Source organism: Hemibagrus wyckioides, linkage group LG07 (assembly GCF_019097595.1).
Source record: "Hemibagrus wyckioides isolate EC202008001 linkage group LG07, SWU_Hwy_1.0, whole genome shotgun sequence".
In the NCBI taxonomy this organism is placed as follows: Eukaryota; Metazoa; Chordata; class Actinopteri; order Siluriformes; family Bagridae; genus Hemibagrus; species Hemibagrus wyckioides.
This window is the reverse complement of record NC_080716.1, coordinates 12,666,871-12,681,975: the sequence shown is the minus strand read 5'-3', so window position 1 is coordinate 12,681,975 and position 15,105 is coordinate 12,666,871. Positions and strand designations below refer to the sequence as shown.

Below are 15,105 nucleotides of genomic sequence, written 5' to 3'. Positions count from 1 at the left end.
AAAAGAGGTGGGATCCTTCCCGATGTTTGTCAGCCGTCATTATAGTGCTCAAGCCTGGGACCAATTATGGATTTTTTTCCCCCCTGGTTACACTAATGGTTTATTATTTCAGGCCATCCCAGCTCAAGGATTCTTTATACTCTAGTTTTGCACCAGCACCTTCTTTCTGAGGACTGGCCACTTCAGCTAGTTGATAACTTTCACCACACTGTTCACCATGTTCACAAGCCCTGGGTGAAGGTTTGACTTGAACATTGGTAGTGATGCATGAAAGTCAAGTTAACCTGAGGCTGTGTAGATAATTTGGCAAAAAGCCTAGATGAATATTTGATTTAAATACGAACAGGGTGTATGGGTTTTTTGGGGTTTTTTTAATGCTCAGCCCTCTCAAGCCCAAAACATACACACACATCAATAACTGAGTTTTTGGACTTTAGTTCTCGATAGATTTCCAGCTAGTAAGGAATATTCCCTTTAAATCCATTGAAAGTCAACATTTGTGTTGGTTTTGGGTTATCAAAGGAACTGATGTTCAACCTCATGGGAAAATGTGTAAAAACTTCTGTAGAGACGTCTGTCTGTCTGTCTGTATTTCTGTGTCTATTTCTTTCTTTTTTCTTTCTGTTTCTGTCTGTCTGTCTGTCTTTCCTTACATACTAAGCATAAACTGTGTATCCCGTTCCTAGTATGAATATTGCTGGTTTGTGGATAAAGGAACTTCCTCACTGAAACAGCAAGTGACCTAAAGCCATTAGCAGGTGATCAGGTAAAGAGTCGTGTCTTCATTTGTTCCTGTACTAAACGAGTTCCATATCACTGTGCACCATTATATAGTCCATAAATATGATTTACCCACCGTTTTTGTTGTTCTTTCGGGTGCTCCCTGATCAGGGTCACCACAGTAGGTCATCTGGTCCACATATTTGATTTGGCACAGGTTTTACACCAGATATCCTTCCTGACACAACCAGCACTGAGAGTTTACCTCTCCGTGGCTAGGTTAGTTCCCTGCCCGGGAATCGAACCCGGACCACGGCAATAAAAGTGTGGGATCCTGCTGCTGGACCACCAGGGGACTTGAATAAAATTTACTCACTATAATTACATTAAAACTATACTGAATTCAGAAAGTACGCTACTCATGCTCATAAGTTACTCAGAAGCTCCTGGATACATTTGCACTTGACTATATTTATAATATATTATATTATATTACACTTGTACACAGTTATAGAAAGGAAATGATTTATAATCACACTCTCCGGTGTCTTCCTGAATGAGGATGTGTTCCAATTTGAGTCTAGTTCCTCTCAGAGTTTCTTCCTCAGATCGTCTTGCGGATATTTTCCTTGCCATCGTTGCCTCCGGCTTATATATTAGGGATAAATATAAATTTCATTTTTATTCTAGCTTTTATATTTCTGTAAAGCTGCTTTGTAACAATGTCCGTGGTTTAAAAAAAAAGCTGTGAAAATAAAACGGAATTGAATTGAACAATTTCTCATGCAGTTGCTCCTTCAAGAATTCTTAAATAATGTGGAGAAAGTGCTAGTAGATTTGTGAGCGTTGTTTTTTCTTCTTCTTCTTTTTTTTCTCCGTTTGGGGGAAAAAAGGGCCTTACGGCATGTACCTAAATGCAGGTGTTCAACTCGACTGAAGAAAGTTTACACTGTGTGTGTGTGTGTGTTACTGACATATATCTCATTGTGGAGACTTTGCGTCAGTTATACGATGGTAATCGGACTCTAAATGGAGAGTCGATTTCACTTCCCATAGACCAGATTGTTGCTAAGCCTGGCTATTTAGTAAGAAGTGTAATTTGAAACAGTGTTGGTTTTTTGTGTATATTAACCGCTCTTCATCGAGGACAGAAATGCTGATAGAATCTAATACTGTACTTTACCAGTTTAGTTGTGCAATGATCTAAATGTCAAATGGATCAGGTCTCTTCTTCTTCTCCTTCTCCTTCTCCTTCTCCTTCTCCTTCTCCTTCTCCTTCTCCTTCTCCTTCTGCTTCTTCTTCTTCTTCTTCTTCTTCTTTTCTGCTTTGCGGTTTTGTCTCAGGATTTTCCGGCTTTGCCTCATTACGACCCAGTCTTGAAGAAAGGGCAAATGCTTTCTGACTGGCATTGTGCTGTGATTGGCATCCTGGCTCTGTGTGTGTGTGTGTGTGTGTGTGTGTGTGTGTTCGAGAGCGCGTAAGAGAAGGCAGGGGTTCTTCTTGGCTCTTTCCATTAAGGAAAAAAAGGCAAAGCGCCCTCCACTCTAGCTTGGTGTAGTTGCTGGCCAATTTCCTGTTCCAGGTCAATGAGTGTATTGTACACATTGCTTGTCCAGACTCCCACTTCCAAATGAAAAAGTGACCTTTTCAACTTAAGCAGACGGTCCACAGCCACAACAATAATCTGATCATTTTCCAGTGTAGATGTGTGATTCTCTTTCATTTTCCTTGTTAGTGCTCATTTTACACATTATTTATCATATATATTATGTGTTTTTGGAAAATATTGTTTTTTCTGATGTTGAGTTTGTTGGGTATATTTTCGCTTGTTTTAGAAGCTAAAACAACTTTTGAAATAGAATTACTATAAATCTAAAAAGCATATAGTATTTTCTACATTTCAGTGTAGAGGTGTTTTTTTTTTTTTTTTTTTTTTTTTCCCCCCCTCCCTGCATTGATTCTTGTGCTCTCACATTCAACTTTGACAAATTTTGAACTCAGAAGTAAGTTATCACTTCATTAGATTAACAGGAAGAAACATAATACGCAGGTCTGTGAGCGCTTTTCTCATAAACGCTAAAGATAAATCCAAACGATACAATTCCACTTCATGGCCTATACACGCCAGTGGCTTTAACAGAGAAAATAAACACAGTGTAGTGAATAGGTCCATTTAGCTGCTTATAATTGAACCTGACCCAGTCATGCAATTAATTGCAACCCATAATATTTGTGCAGCAGCGCAGTGTCGGGGCGCCATGACCTCAGAATTGGGGTCATGAGCTGTCTGGTCATGAGAGTCGTGTCTCGTCTTGTCGAGGTCGAGTCTTGGTTTCAGTGTAACTTGAGAATGAGTATTTCTGTGGCTCAGGGCCTGGAAATGGCTTCAGGGGTTAGATTCTTACTCGTCCTAATTTGTCCACTTTTTTGTAATGGAAATGTAAGCATGCTTTATAAGGACCTTAAACAAATGCACATTTCGTCAGTTTGTGTGTTTGCTTGAGAATCATGTGGCTGCAGCTGTGATTGGGATAGTCACTGTGCTAGCGCTGGAGTCGTTTTTATTCCGCTTGAATTAAACTTTGTGTCACACGTAATATTTTTGCTAAACATCGCTAAGAACAGAAGCGTAATATATGAATGTTTGAACATGTACCTATGCTACAGTTGGAGGAGGTGTGTTTATTAGAAAATCATGCTTTTGTACCGTTTGTCATTAGGGAAGAAATTTGGGGGACTTTTAGAGAGACAGTTTCTCTTTGAAGCTAATTTGTCTCCATATGTCCTCGACTAGCAGTGAGCACAGAGCATGCTGACTAATTGCTGGTACCGTTGTAAGTCCCTGTGGGACACCAAGAGCAAGACAAACAAGTGTCCCGTGGGTCTGTCTTCTCCAATTCATAATTGGGACCATCACACATTTTCGTTTGTGTGTGTGTGTGTACAAGGACATGTACAGATGTATGATGAAGCAAGGTTAGATCGTTGGATTCCTCCTGTTTTTGTCAGTTTTTTCTTTTTTTTTTTTTTTTTGTTATACTTCTTATATGTGAGTCAGAATGTAATCCAAGAACAGGATTATACCATGTCATACTCCAATTCACCATTGAGTGAATCTGTAATAAATTTCTAAACTGAAAACATGAATAGATTTGATTCCACGCAGGTCAAAAGCAGCATGAAATTACAGTTTTAAATTTCCTAACCTTAAATCCTCAGTACAGTTACAGTACAGCTGTGAGACCGGGCAGAAATTCTCGCTTTATTAACCTCATGTCAGGGCAAATAAATAATATGCACTGGTCTGTTCTGGTTCTTGGGTTGACTGCACTATGATACAGCACACAAATGCTGTGCCAGAACTGAGATATTGATTTATTGTCTTTTATGTATAGACCTTTCACAAAATGCTCTTTGGCAAAGCACTACATGTGTTGAATTGCTTGACTGCACTGTGGTACTAATAATGAATTCCATGTTTAGCTCTGCTTTGAACGTTTGATTTTAAGTGAAGGTGACTGTTTAATCATATCACGCAATGCTAGCCGTTTACCCGGTGTATGCCGTGTTCAGCCCGTTTGAAATGTGGTGTATTTGCCCTGTCTTTACAGCACTTTTGGGCAGATGTGAACTTGGGCGCTCGGCATTCAGGTGCAGTTCGGTTGCACCGAGAACACAATTTAACCCTGATTCGACCCAAATGCAGAAAGTTTCCAACGAGTTTCCAAAGACTTTTTGATTATGTTTCCAGCCCTGTTCCTTCCCACATGACCCTTAGCAAAGGTTTTATTGTTTTTAAATTTATGAACTGTCGAAATGAATCAGGCCAAATACAAAAGTTGCCAAAAGTATAAATTTTGCTCTGAATCAGCTTAGTAAGCAAACTAATAACTGAGAAAGTCTGCTTGCTTTTACCATCCATTTAATATGGGATCCTGTAATGATCCTCTTCCTAGTTTACATTTTGTTATATTGTAATTTGTTTTAATCTGTATGATGTTTGTGTGTATGGCTGCTGTCTGTTAAACCTGCATGAACCATGCTCTTACAAAAGAGATTTTTAATCTCAGTGTGCTTTTCCTGGTAAAATAAGTGCAGCTTAAATACCAAAAAACTGCTTCCCAAATTTGCTTCAACACTTTAATCCTTTTCTAGTTTAATTTTATTTTTTAATCAAAAGAAATTTTGTTGTGTACTTTGACTTTCAATATCACACGCACATTGTCCGAACACTCGAAACTTATGTAGACATATGAATCTACAGTATTTATTCATTGTTCTCACACAGCAGGAGCCTGATGAAATGCCCTGAAATTTCCATTTCTTTTAGATCTTTTAAACACACACATATACAAAATGCATCAAAGGCCAATTCAAGGATCTTATTGCAAACCATCACTGCGAACAGTAGTAGTTTTGTCAGGTTTTACTTCTGACCTAATGATGTCTGAGTCAAATAAACACATTGACCTTGTGCTAAAAGATGAAATAATGGCCAGGAAAATTTTTTTAAAAAGCCTTAAATGATCATTTAATATTCACCCTTTTCCCTCTTTTTGTGACAGTGTGCAAGGATCCACCGTATAAAGTGGAAGAGTCTGGATACGCCGGCTTTATCCTGCCTATTGAAGTGTACTTCCGAAATAAGGTATTTATAAAAACGAAGCATTTCTAAAAGTTTCCCTTTCATCAGAGTTCACAATCCTCTTGTGTCGTATGAACGCGAGCGCACGCTTTCCTGTTTGGCAGGAGGAGCCGAAAAAAGTGCGCTTCGACTACGATCTGTTCCTGCACTTGGAGGGTCATCCCCCTGTCAATCACCTGCGCTGTGAGAAGCTCACCTTCAACAACCCGACAGAGGAGTTCCGCAGGAAGCTGCTAAAGGCCGGAGGGGTAACGCACATACACGTCTGCTTGGCGTATTCATTTGTGTCGTTCCTGTCACTGAATTTCATGGGATGAAAACTGAAACTGAACAGAGCTGAGATAAGGAATAAGGCTCATGAATGCACATGTTGTGCAGGTCATTCATTAACTTGGAGCAATAAAGTGAACATTTATACGCTGCCTGACCAACTAGAGTAAAAAATGATCATTTAAGTTGGGTAAATATCCTGAAATAAACATTGAGTGGTTTATGCTACTAAATAGTTTTTTAGCAGCTCTTAAAATAATAGCATTGAAATTCCGTCCTTGAACGTGCTGGATGTAAACCCTCGCTTACAGTTTTTATCTGTTTTAATGTGTTGCATGGACAGAATGAGCATTTGCCCTCTAGATTACGTTTTGTTTCAACAGCACATATGGGTGATGTGGGTGATATCACGGAACGACTATTTATCATTTTAAGGTTTCCAAATCAGGGCTCTGTCCCAGCTTTAGGGTGTGTTTATGTGGGTGGTGTCTTGAGGGAAAGCTGCGGGCATGAACACACACACAGGCACACTCTCATTCCCACAGCAAGGTGAGGGTGTAGTGCAGCTCCATTACGCTGTTTGATTCTGCAAAGCTCCACAATAAACCCCACTGTCAGCGAGTTAGTCTTAATGGAATTACTGTTCTCATCAGCCAAGATGAGTAACTTTTGCAGGATGAATAAAAGTGGGCCAGTTCCAACCTGAACCATCCATCACATCACTACAGGACATAAAGACAGTTCTTGGTCCTATGCCAGAGGACACCACACTGTGTGTGTGTGTGTTTTTCCACTATTTTAAAACTCAACCTGATGATAGAGTCACATTAAACATGAGCCATTCAATCAAAAATGTCATTATCTAAGGAAATGATCCTGCTGCTATGCGCTCGTAGGCTTTGTTTTCCTGATTCTTGTTTTATTCCAGGGATCAGCCTCTTTGTGGATGAGGATGTGACCTCATTTCCCTCAGGACTAGTTGGTTTATAGATGAGGTGGTGTAGCATGAATCAGCACGGTTGATTGACAAGCATTTATACTGGAAGTCCTTTAATTAAGAAAGATCTGTTAGGATGTTCAATATCAATCTAATTTGGCAGGGATTGAGAGGTCATCTTCAATTTACCTGATTGCATCCGGGAAGGATTTTGTCCTTACATCATATAAGTACAGTGTCATTTCTCAAGGATGCCCCCCCCACTCGCTTGTCTAATTCTTTGCTTCCTGTTTTGATAGCAACGAGATCCTCACAAAAGAAGTTCAGAAGACTCTAAAGTAAGGATTTGATTATTATTATTATTATTATTATTATTATTATTATTATTATTATTATTATTATTATTATTATTATTACAGTGCAATTAATAGTCAAATGTGAAATGTTTATAGAGTAAGACACCTTTACAAATTCATCAAAATCCACAAAAACAATAGTTTGTCAGTTCTTCCTTTTCAGCATAGCTTCATTCATCAGCTTTCCTCACATAACTGAGTGGGTTTCTTGTTATCCTCAGGTGATGGTCATGCAGGAAGGCTCGACGTCTCTGTTCGGTCAGCACCTTAAGCTGCCCACTTTACCCAGCAGCTCACTGACACTCAACTTCTCTGATGGCAAAAAGAACAAGTCCTTTCCAGGAGCAAAGGTTAGTATAAATATCCGGGTTTAGTCTCTCACAACTTGCAAACTAAACCGAAAGAGCTGTGAGCCACTGAAAAAAAAAAAAAGCTCTCAAAACTCTCACCAGAAGAATTTTCAGCTCTTCAAAGAACTTTTCTTAATCTTCCATATTTGGCAAGTTCAAATATGTTCAGGGCATTTAGCTGAGATTTTGCGAGACGTTAAACATTGGCTTGAGTCAGGTATTTCTTGGCTGGGAAAAAGGCAAGTGCTTACATTATGATGACGTAAACTAAGCAGCAGGGTGTCCCGTTACAGGAGGGGTTTTGAATTAACTGTGAAATACTTATAGACCTCAGACATTTTCAGTTTTCCTCTTTTTTTTCCAGTCTGTCTGAAAGAACCATTTAAGAAACGGTTCAAGCTTAAAGCTTCACCTCAGTTATTAGTTTCCAGCAGTGTTGCACAGGGAGCTTAGAAGTTAAAACACTTTTTTCCTTGTATCGAGTGAAGCACATTATTCTTTACGCTAGTAAATCGTGCAGGACCAGGCACCTACATATTTCTTCAGTTAGGTTTTATTTTTAGTCTCCAGTGTCATATCACTTACTGTGATCCAGCTTGAAGCGCTGCACGCATGCAGAGGTTACGGGAGTCCCCTACCGCACATGGAAACGGTTCCAAAACTAAACAGGCCCTCGCACGTGATGGATTACTGACAGATCAAGGGTCACTGGTAGCCTGGCTGCTGCACAACTACATCAGCCTTCTTAGCGAATAGGCAAAAGACTGTCTATGTTCTAGTATCTTCTCCATGTGCTCTCTAATTTAGTGTTGTGTGTTGTGGTCATGTGGTGTAATACAATTGTATCGCGCGTTAATGCAGTTTTTATTATTTTGTAAATTATTGTAAAAGTCTGTTGCTCACTGGCTCTGAATACACATACAGACAAACCACGGGTGACGGGAAGGGTGGGATCTTGATCCGTATTGGCTTGGGATAAACGTGATGACGTGTCTGAACCAATGAGAGCATTTCGGATGACCGTAAGACTGCTGCGGCGCTCACAGGAACCAGAGAAGAACTAGAACCGGCGGATAAACAAACATGGAGAAAGGCACTGAACTTTTACACAGAGAGAGAGAGAGTTAACTCGCATTAACTCATGACAATCATGCGATTAATCGCGATTAAAAATTTTAATCGTTGCCCAGCCGTTGCCCAGCTGGTGGAGGAAAACGTTTCCTGACTCGCTCCTCCAAAACACCCCAAAGTGGCTCAATAATATTTAGATCTGGTGACTGTGCAGGCCATGGGAGATGTTCAACTTCACTTTCATGTTCATCAAACCACTCTGTCACCAGTCTTGCTGTATTGTATTGCTGTGTATTGGTGCATTATCATCCTGATACACGGCACCGCCTTCAGGATACAATGTTTGAACCATTGGGTGCACATGGTCCTCCAGAATGGTTCGGTAGTCCTTGGCAGTGACGCGCCCATCTAGCACAAGTATTGGGCCTAGGGAATGCCATGATATTGGAGCCCAAACCATCACTGATCCACCCCCATGCTTCACTCTGGGCATGCAACAGTCTGGGTGGTACGCTTCTTTGGGGCTTCTCCACACCGTAACTCTCCCGGATGTGGGAAAGACAGTGAAGGTGGACTCATCAGAGAACAATACATGTTTCACATTGTCCATAGCCCAAGATTTTCGCTGCTGGCACCATTGAAACCGACGTTTGGCATTGGCACGAGTGACCAAAGGTTTGGCTATAGCAGCCCGGCCATGTACATTGACCCTGTGGAGCTCCCAACGGACAGTTTTGGTGGAAACAGGAGAGTTGAGGTGCACATTTAATTCTGCAGTGAGTTGGGCAGCTGTGGTTTTATGTTTTTTGGATACAATCCCGGTTAGCACCCGGACATCCCTTTCAGACAGCTTCCTCTTGCGTCCACAGTTACTCCTGTTGGATGTGGTTCGTCCTTCTTGGTGGTATGCTGACATTACCCTGGATACCGTGGCTCTTGATACATCACAAAGACTTGCTGTCTTAGTCACAGATGCGCCAGCGAGACGTGCACCAACAATTTGTCCTCTTTTGAACTCTGATATGTATAACCCATAATGTTGTGTGCATTGCAATATTTTAAGCAAAACTGTGCTATTACTCTGCTAATTAAACCTTCACACTCTGCTCTTACTGGTGGAATGTGCAGTCAATGAAGATTGGCCACCAGGCTGGTCAAATTTAGCCATGAAACCTCCAACACTAAATTGGCCAGTGTTTCAGTTTCATTGTCCAACCCCTGTGTGTGTATGTATATGTATATATAAACATATAAATGTGTGTGTAGTATGTTTGCTTATGTGCACACATAACCCCTTTTAAAGTTTAAATTTAAAGTTGCAAAAATTTCTTCCTTGCTTCAGGTTATATTGTGTTTTTCAGTACTATGTAAATGAATATAATTAAATATAATAGAATTAAATTACTGCACAAATCTGCTAAATACGATTAAAGTTGCTTTACTTGAATAATAAGATGCAAGGTTTTTTTGGTTTCATTTGGTATCCGCTATTTGGTGTGGCTCCAGCCTTGTAAAACGTATATAAACGAACACTTGAAGCTTTGTCAGGTTGACTTGTATTCTTTGGCTTGCCATGAAGAAACCTCTTTGTGTTCAGAGATCCAAGGGTCAACAACAGATAGGGAAAATAAAAAGCTTTAGAGGTAGTTCAGGCAGGTCATAACACCACCTCTGTCTAGACTGCCTAATGGCTTTACTACACGAGTGAAATATTGACAGGGGCTTCCACGCCTGACCTTGGGACAGAGCGGCCCAGTCATTAGGGAAGGAAGTGTCTTTAAGCCTCCATGTCCAGGTTATAACTTCCCTTTCTCCTGTAACTTACCTTCTTTTTATGTGCTCTAAAATTAGTGTTTAAATTCAGTTTTATTTTATTTTCAGTACTGTTGAAAGCATTTGCTTACTATATATGTACTTTTTAGACATTCCCTCAGACACACTCACAGACTGTAGTTTTTATACTCTAATTGAGTTAGTTTCATTTAGCTGACTGCTCTGCTTATCTGTCTGGTGCCACTCTAACCTTTTTGTACTTTGTCTGCAGGACGGGTCCAAAAGCGCTAGTGCCCTCACCATCACCACCACCAATAACAGCATCAGCAGCAGCTCACTCAAGCTCCACAAGCCATCCAAGGAGCACAAGGACAAGCCTTCCAAAGACTCAAAAGAGTCCAAAAGTGCCTTCAGAGACTTCAGCAGGGACTCGGGCAAAGTCTCCAAAGACTCCTTGAAGAAACCCAAAGAGAACCAGCCCCTGCGTGATGAGCAGCCCATCCCTAAGATGGGTTTCAAAGAGCCCAAGGTCATATCTAAGGAACACCGGGCAACTGAGGTTAGCTTCTCGAGCTTGGGCCAAAATAAGCGAAGGCCCTCGATGGACGATGAAGCCCACATTACCAAAAAACGGAAAGGAAGTTTTTCAGAGTCAACGCAGAAGCTCCATTCCAGTTCCAGCTTGGTTCAGCCTCACCACCCGGATAAAAAGGCTCTAAAGGACAAATCGCAGGTCCGGCATGCCAAGTTAAGGGATAATGAGCTGTCTGAGAGAAGGAAGGTCTCTACATTGCCTCCTTTTCAGGATGTGGTGGACCCAAACGACTCTGATATGGATGACAACATTTCGGCTAAATACGACGTAAGTGTCTCGTAGTATTTTGCTATATTTATAATGCTGTTGTCATGAGTTATCATCCTATGACCCCCCCCTGGCATTGTCTACTAAACATAGCTGCATGTTTTGTTTGGAGTTTTGAAAGCAGTTATTTGGGTAAATATTAGAAATGTGTGTGTATGTGTGGGGCACGAGCAGCACCAGTTGGTTCTGATACTTGATCTCTAGGATGCCTTGTTTACAGACAGTTCTCCCGGGGCATGCGGGAGTTGTGTAATCACCAAACGAACAGGTCATGACGAGCAATGAGAGAATTCCGGTAGCACAGGTCTGGTCAGTAAGCAGGGCTAATAAACTCACTGGGTGTTCACACCCCAAAGCCTTGTCTTTCTGGGTGGGTTTCAAGGAATCAATGCTGAACATCAGATGCCAGATAGGTGGTGTCTGGAATGCAATTTTTTACTTATTAGTTACCACAAAACTGGTACTGCAACTATACCACAGTTTTTCTAATTCATATTATTAATGTCTTGTAATACTATTAGTACTTTCAATACTATTCCACAACAAGAAAATCTAAAATTTTCTGTTGTGGAGCATTAACTAGAGAAACACTACATCAAATTTGTAGCTACGAATGTAAAAATTGGGCTACTGGTTCATTCTTCTCACTAGCCTTTCCTGTTGCCATGTTAAAACCAGATTCACTTTTGAGACATCTATTTACAATAAATAATACAAAGTACAAAAATGAAGGATTTTATTCGGCACTCTCTTGTAAATGATGGGAAATGGTGGAGATATTTGTGCTCAACTCTGTGTGCCTGATGGCAGTGCAGTCTTCACTGTGTTTGAATATTTGTGTTGGCTGTACCAAGAACATCCCAAGAAAGAAACGTGTATGTTGGTATTAAATCCTGTTTAAAGCTCTTCACTAAGAATAGCTATTAAAATATGATGGCAGTAAAACACAGTGGCACCAAGTCATTTGATGATATTAATGAGCTCTTTTAGAAGGGGCCTTGTGTTTTTCTGCACGGGTTGAATTACATTCGTTTGACATTTATATGGAAACATGATTCTGGTGTCAACATTCTGTCACGGCAAATCAGTGTTGTGATAAATACCGCCATTCCATGACAATACATATAATGTGTCTGTGTTGCTCCATGGAAAAAGGTGACGTTGGTACAGCTGAAGCAGAATGTTTACATGCATATTAAATTTTTCCAACTCCACACATTTCATCTTCCCAAGCAGCCTGTTTAAAGTCAGTTATGGCATCTACTTTATTTCTGTAAGTGGCTATTTCAAATGGCTAAGTGACAGATTTATTTTAGCTTTTCTGTACTAGATCAGATATTGGGTGTGTCAGAATTTCGCAGGCACAGTGTAGGTGGCATTGCGTTTGAGTCAAACTCTTGGGTTAACCTTCTACAAGCTTCTTAGAACACAATTTTTGAGAGTTAGGTCAGGGGCATTGTGATGGTTGCTCCAATACTTTTACTTTAAACAGTATTGTTATAATTTCTAGCTGATGTTTTGCTTGCTTTCTGTCGTAAGGTGTTGCTTCAGAATTTCTAGATAATCTTTCTTGCTCATGATGCAATCTGTTTTCTGAGTGCTAAGTACACCTTTACCAGCAAAACAACCCCACAGCATGATGCTACCACCTCCATGCTTCACAGTTGGCATGATTTTTCTATTAAGAGCCTGATCCTTGTTCCTCCATACATTGTACAGGTCAATTTATTTTCCTCCATTTGACCAGAGTGTATTCTTCCAAAATGTGAGGTCTTTCTCCTGGTAAGTGATCACATTTTGGAAGAATACACTCCGATCAAATGGAGGAAAATAAATTGATCTGTGTAATTAGTCTGTCTTTTTTTATGCTGGTCTTGAAATAGGATCTTCTTCCATTCCAGCTTATGGTGGATGTACTGATGCCTTCAACTCCTTATTGCTTTTGTTGTTGTTGCTTTGAGACCCAAGTTCTTTCAACCTGGGAGTTAATTTGTGCCTCCTTCCTGAACCTTTTCCCCCTTTTCCACCTTTTTTTGTATTTTGGTACATGGGAATTTAATGTACTAGCATCCAATACACTCCTAATGAAAATTGGGCCATTGAGTCAGCAATTTTCTTAACTCAAGAGTGCAACATTTGTGCTGGTACACAATATAGTCAAAATTATGTGGACATCTGACCATCCCAATCCAATGTTGTTTCCCCCTTCCTTCGCCTTTAAACAGCTTCCACTGTTTTGTGAAGGTTTTCCATTTGATTTTGGAATGTAGGTGTGGGACGTTCTCCTTACAGGCACAAGAGCATTAGTGAGGTATGGCATTTGATATCAGATGAAAAAAGGCTACACAGTCAGCATTCTGGTTCATCCCAGAGGTGTTCAGTGGGTCAGGGCTTTATGCAGACCATAATGTTCTTCTAAACCAACAATTGTGTGCTTCTGAATGTGTGGCAACAGTTTGGGGTTAGGTGTCCACATACTTTTGCCCATGTAGTAATGTTCTAGATTCCTGACGAAAACATTTTAAAGCCACATTACAAGGCAAACAGAAACTATTAGTGTATGCATTATTGGGTAATACTGTTTACTATACTGATTATAATAAGTTTTTTTAATCAATTCATTTTCTTTTGTTTAATCACATTTTATTGAACACCAACTGCTGGGATAAGGAACAGGATTAGCCAAGTAGGATGATGTTTTTTGTTTCTGTGTAAAAGCCATTAGCCAGATAGCTACTCTATAATCACAGAGATATGGAGGTGAGAGCTGGTGAAGTAGCTGGAAAAGTGCAAATGAAAAGTAGCTCAAGATTTATAATATTAGGTGCCCTGATTATTAACATTATTTTAATTTGTGATGGAAAAAATATCAATGAGAATCAAGGGGAAGGTGTACAAGGCAGTGGTGAGACCGGCCATACTGTATGATTTAGAGACAGTGTCACTGAGGAAGAGACAGGCGTCAGAGCTGGAGGTAGCAGAGCTGAAGAGGTTGAGGTTCTCTTTGGGAGTGATACGGTTGGACAGGATTAGGAACGAGTACATCAGAGGGACAGCTCATGTTGGATGTTTGGGGGACAGAGTTAGAGAGGCCAGATTAAGATGGTTTGGACATGTTCAGAGGAGGGAGAGTGAGTATATTGGTAGGAGAATGTTGGATATGGAGCTGCCAGGCAGGAGGCAAAGAGGAAAGTCAAAGAGGAGGTATATGGATGTAATAAATGAGGATATGAAGCTAGTGGGTGCTAGTGTTGAGGATGCAGAAGATGGGGATAGGTGGAGAAAGAGATGATTCGCTGTGGCGACCCCTGAAGGGAAAAGCCGGAAGAAGAAGATTAACATTATTTTAATCCTTTTCAATGGAAATGTGGGTATTTAATGGCAATGTTATTAATATGTAGAGATGATGGTAGTTTGTTTCTTAAATGATTAAATAACAATGTAATTGCACTGATGAGGGAAGCAATAATGATGTGAATTGTCATATTTCCTCATCCCACTGCCAGGCGGTTGACTTTTTTTCCCCACACACGTGTGATTTCCATCAAGTGCAATATGCAGGTGTACATTTTAAGCCACATTTTAGACCTTGGTCAAGCTAGTCGCTATAGAAACTGGATGTATATACAGGTACAGCATTTTATACTAACTACCTTCAATGGTTATGCCACAGATTAGTGTGGAACAGTTGAGCAGTAGCTGTATTGCTGTATTTATTTATTTTTTTTTTTACATAGGGCAGATGAATTGAGGATGTGGGGATGGTGTTCGACATGTGAGCTGTAATGCATCTTCCTGATTAGCTTAACTTTGTGGACTATTAATTAAGCATGCAGTGAGGCAGATGCTGGGAGTGCTCTGTAATCTACAACCTCTGGTGCTGTGGCCTAGTGTGTAAGAAGAGGTAAAGCTTATAATGAATATTAAACAGACTTATCACAGTAACATATGAGCAGCAGATTTGTCTCACAAGGATTTTGTATCATGATATCTGAGACAATTCTGACAATTCTGTCTCGTGTCTAGTTCCAGCATTTGGCAGATACCCATAGTGCCCATAGTGATTTACAGGAGTGCTTTCAGTGTCTTTCAAAGAAATTTGCTTATGCTAGTACAAATA

The 15,105-nt window shown here is 40.2% G+C and overlaps 1 protein-coding gene across 3 annotated transcripts in view; it reads left to right on the top strand.

Annotated features, from left to right (window-relative positions):
• mllt3 (MLLT3 super elongation complex subunit) overlaps positions 1-15,105 on the top strand; it is a 53,074-nt gene that overhangs the window by 23,480 nt on the left and 14,489 nt on the right. For all 3 annotated transcript variants that reach the window (XM_058394386.1, XM_058394387.1, XM_058394385.1), the window contains exons 3-7: positions 5,287-5,369; positions 5,471-5,614; positions 6,873-6,911; positions 7,151-7,279; positions 10,395-10,985. In XM_058394386.1, coding sequence (XP_058250369.1) covers positions 5,287-5,369; positions 5,471-5,614; positions 6,873-6,911; positions 7,151-7,279; positions 10,395-10,985 — 986 coding nt within the window. The remainder of the gene's footprint in view (positions 1-5,286; positions 5,370-5,470; positions 5,615-6,872; positions 6,912-7,150; positions 7,280-10,394; positions 10,986-15,105) is intronic.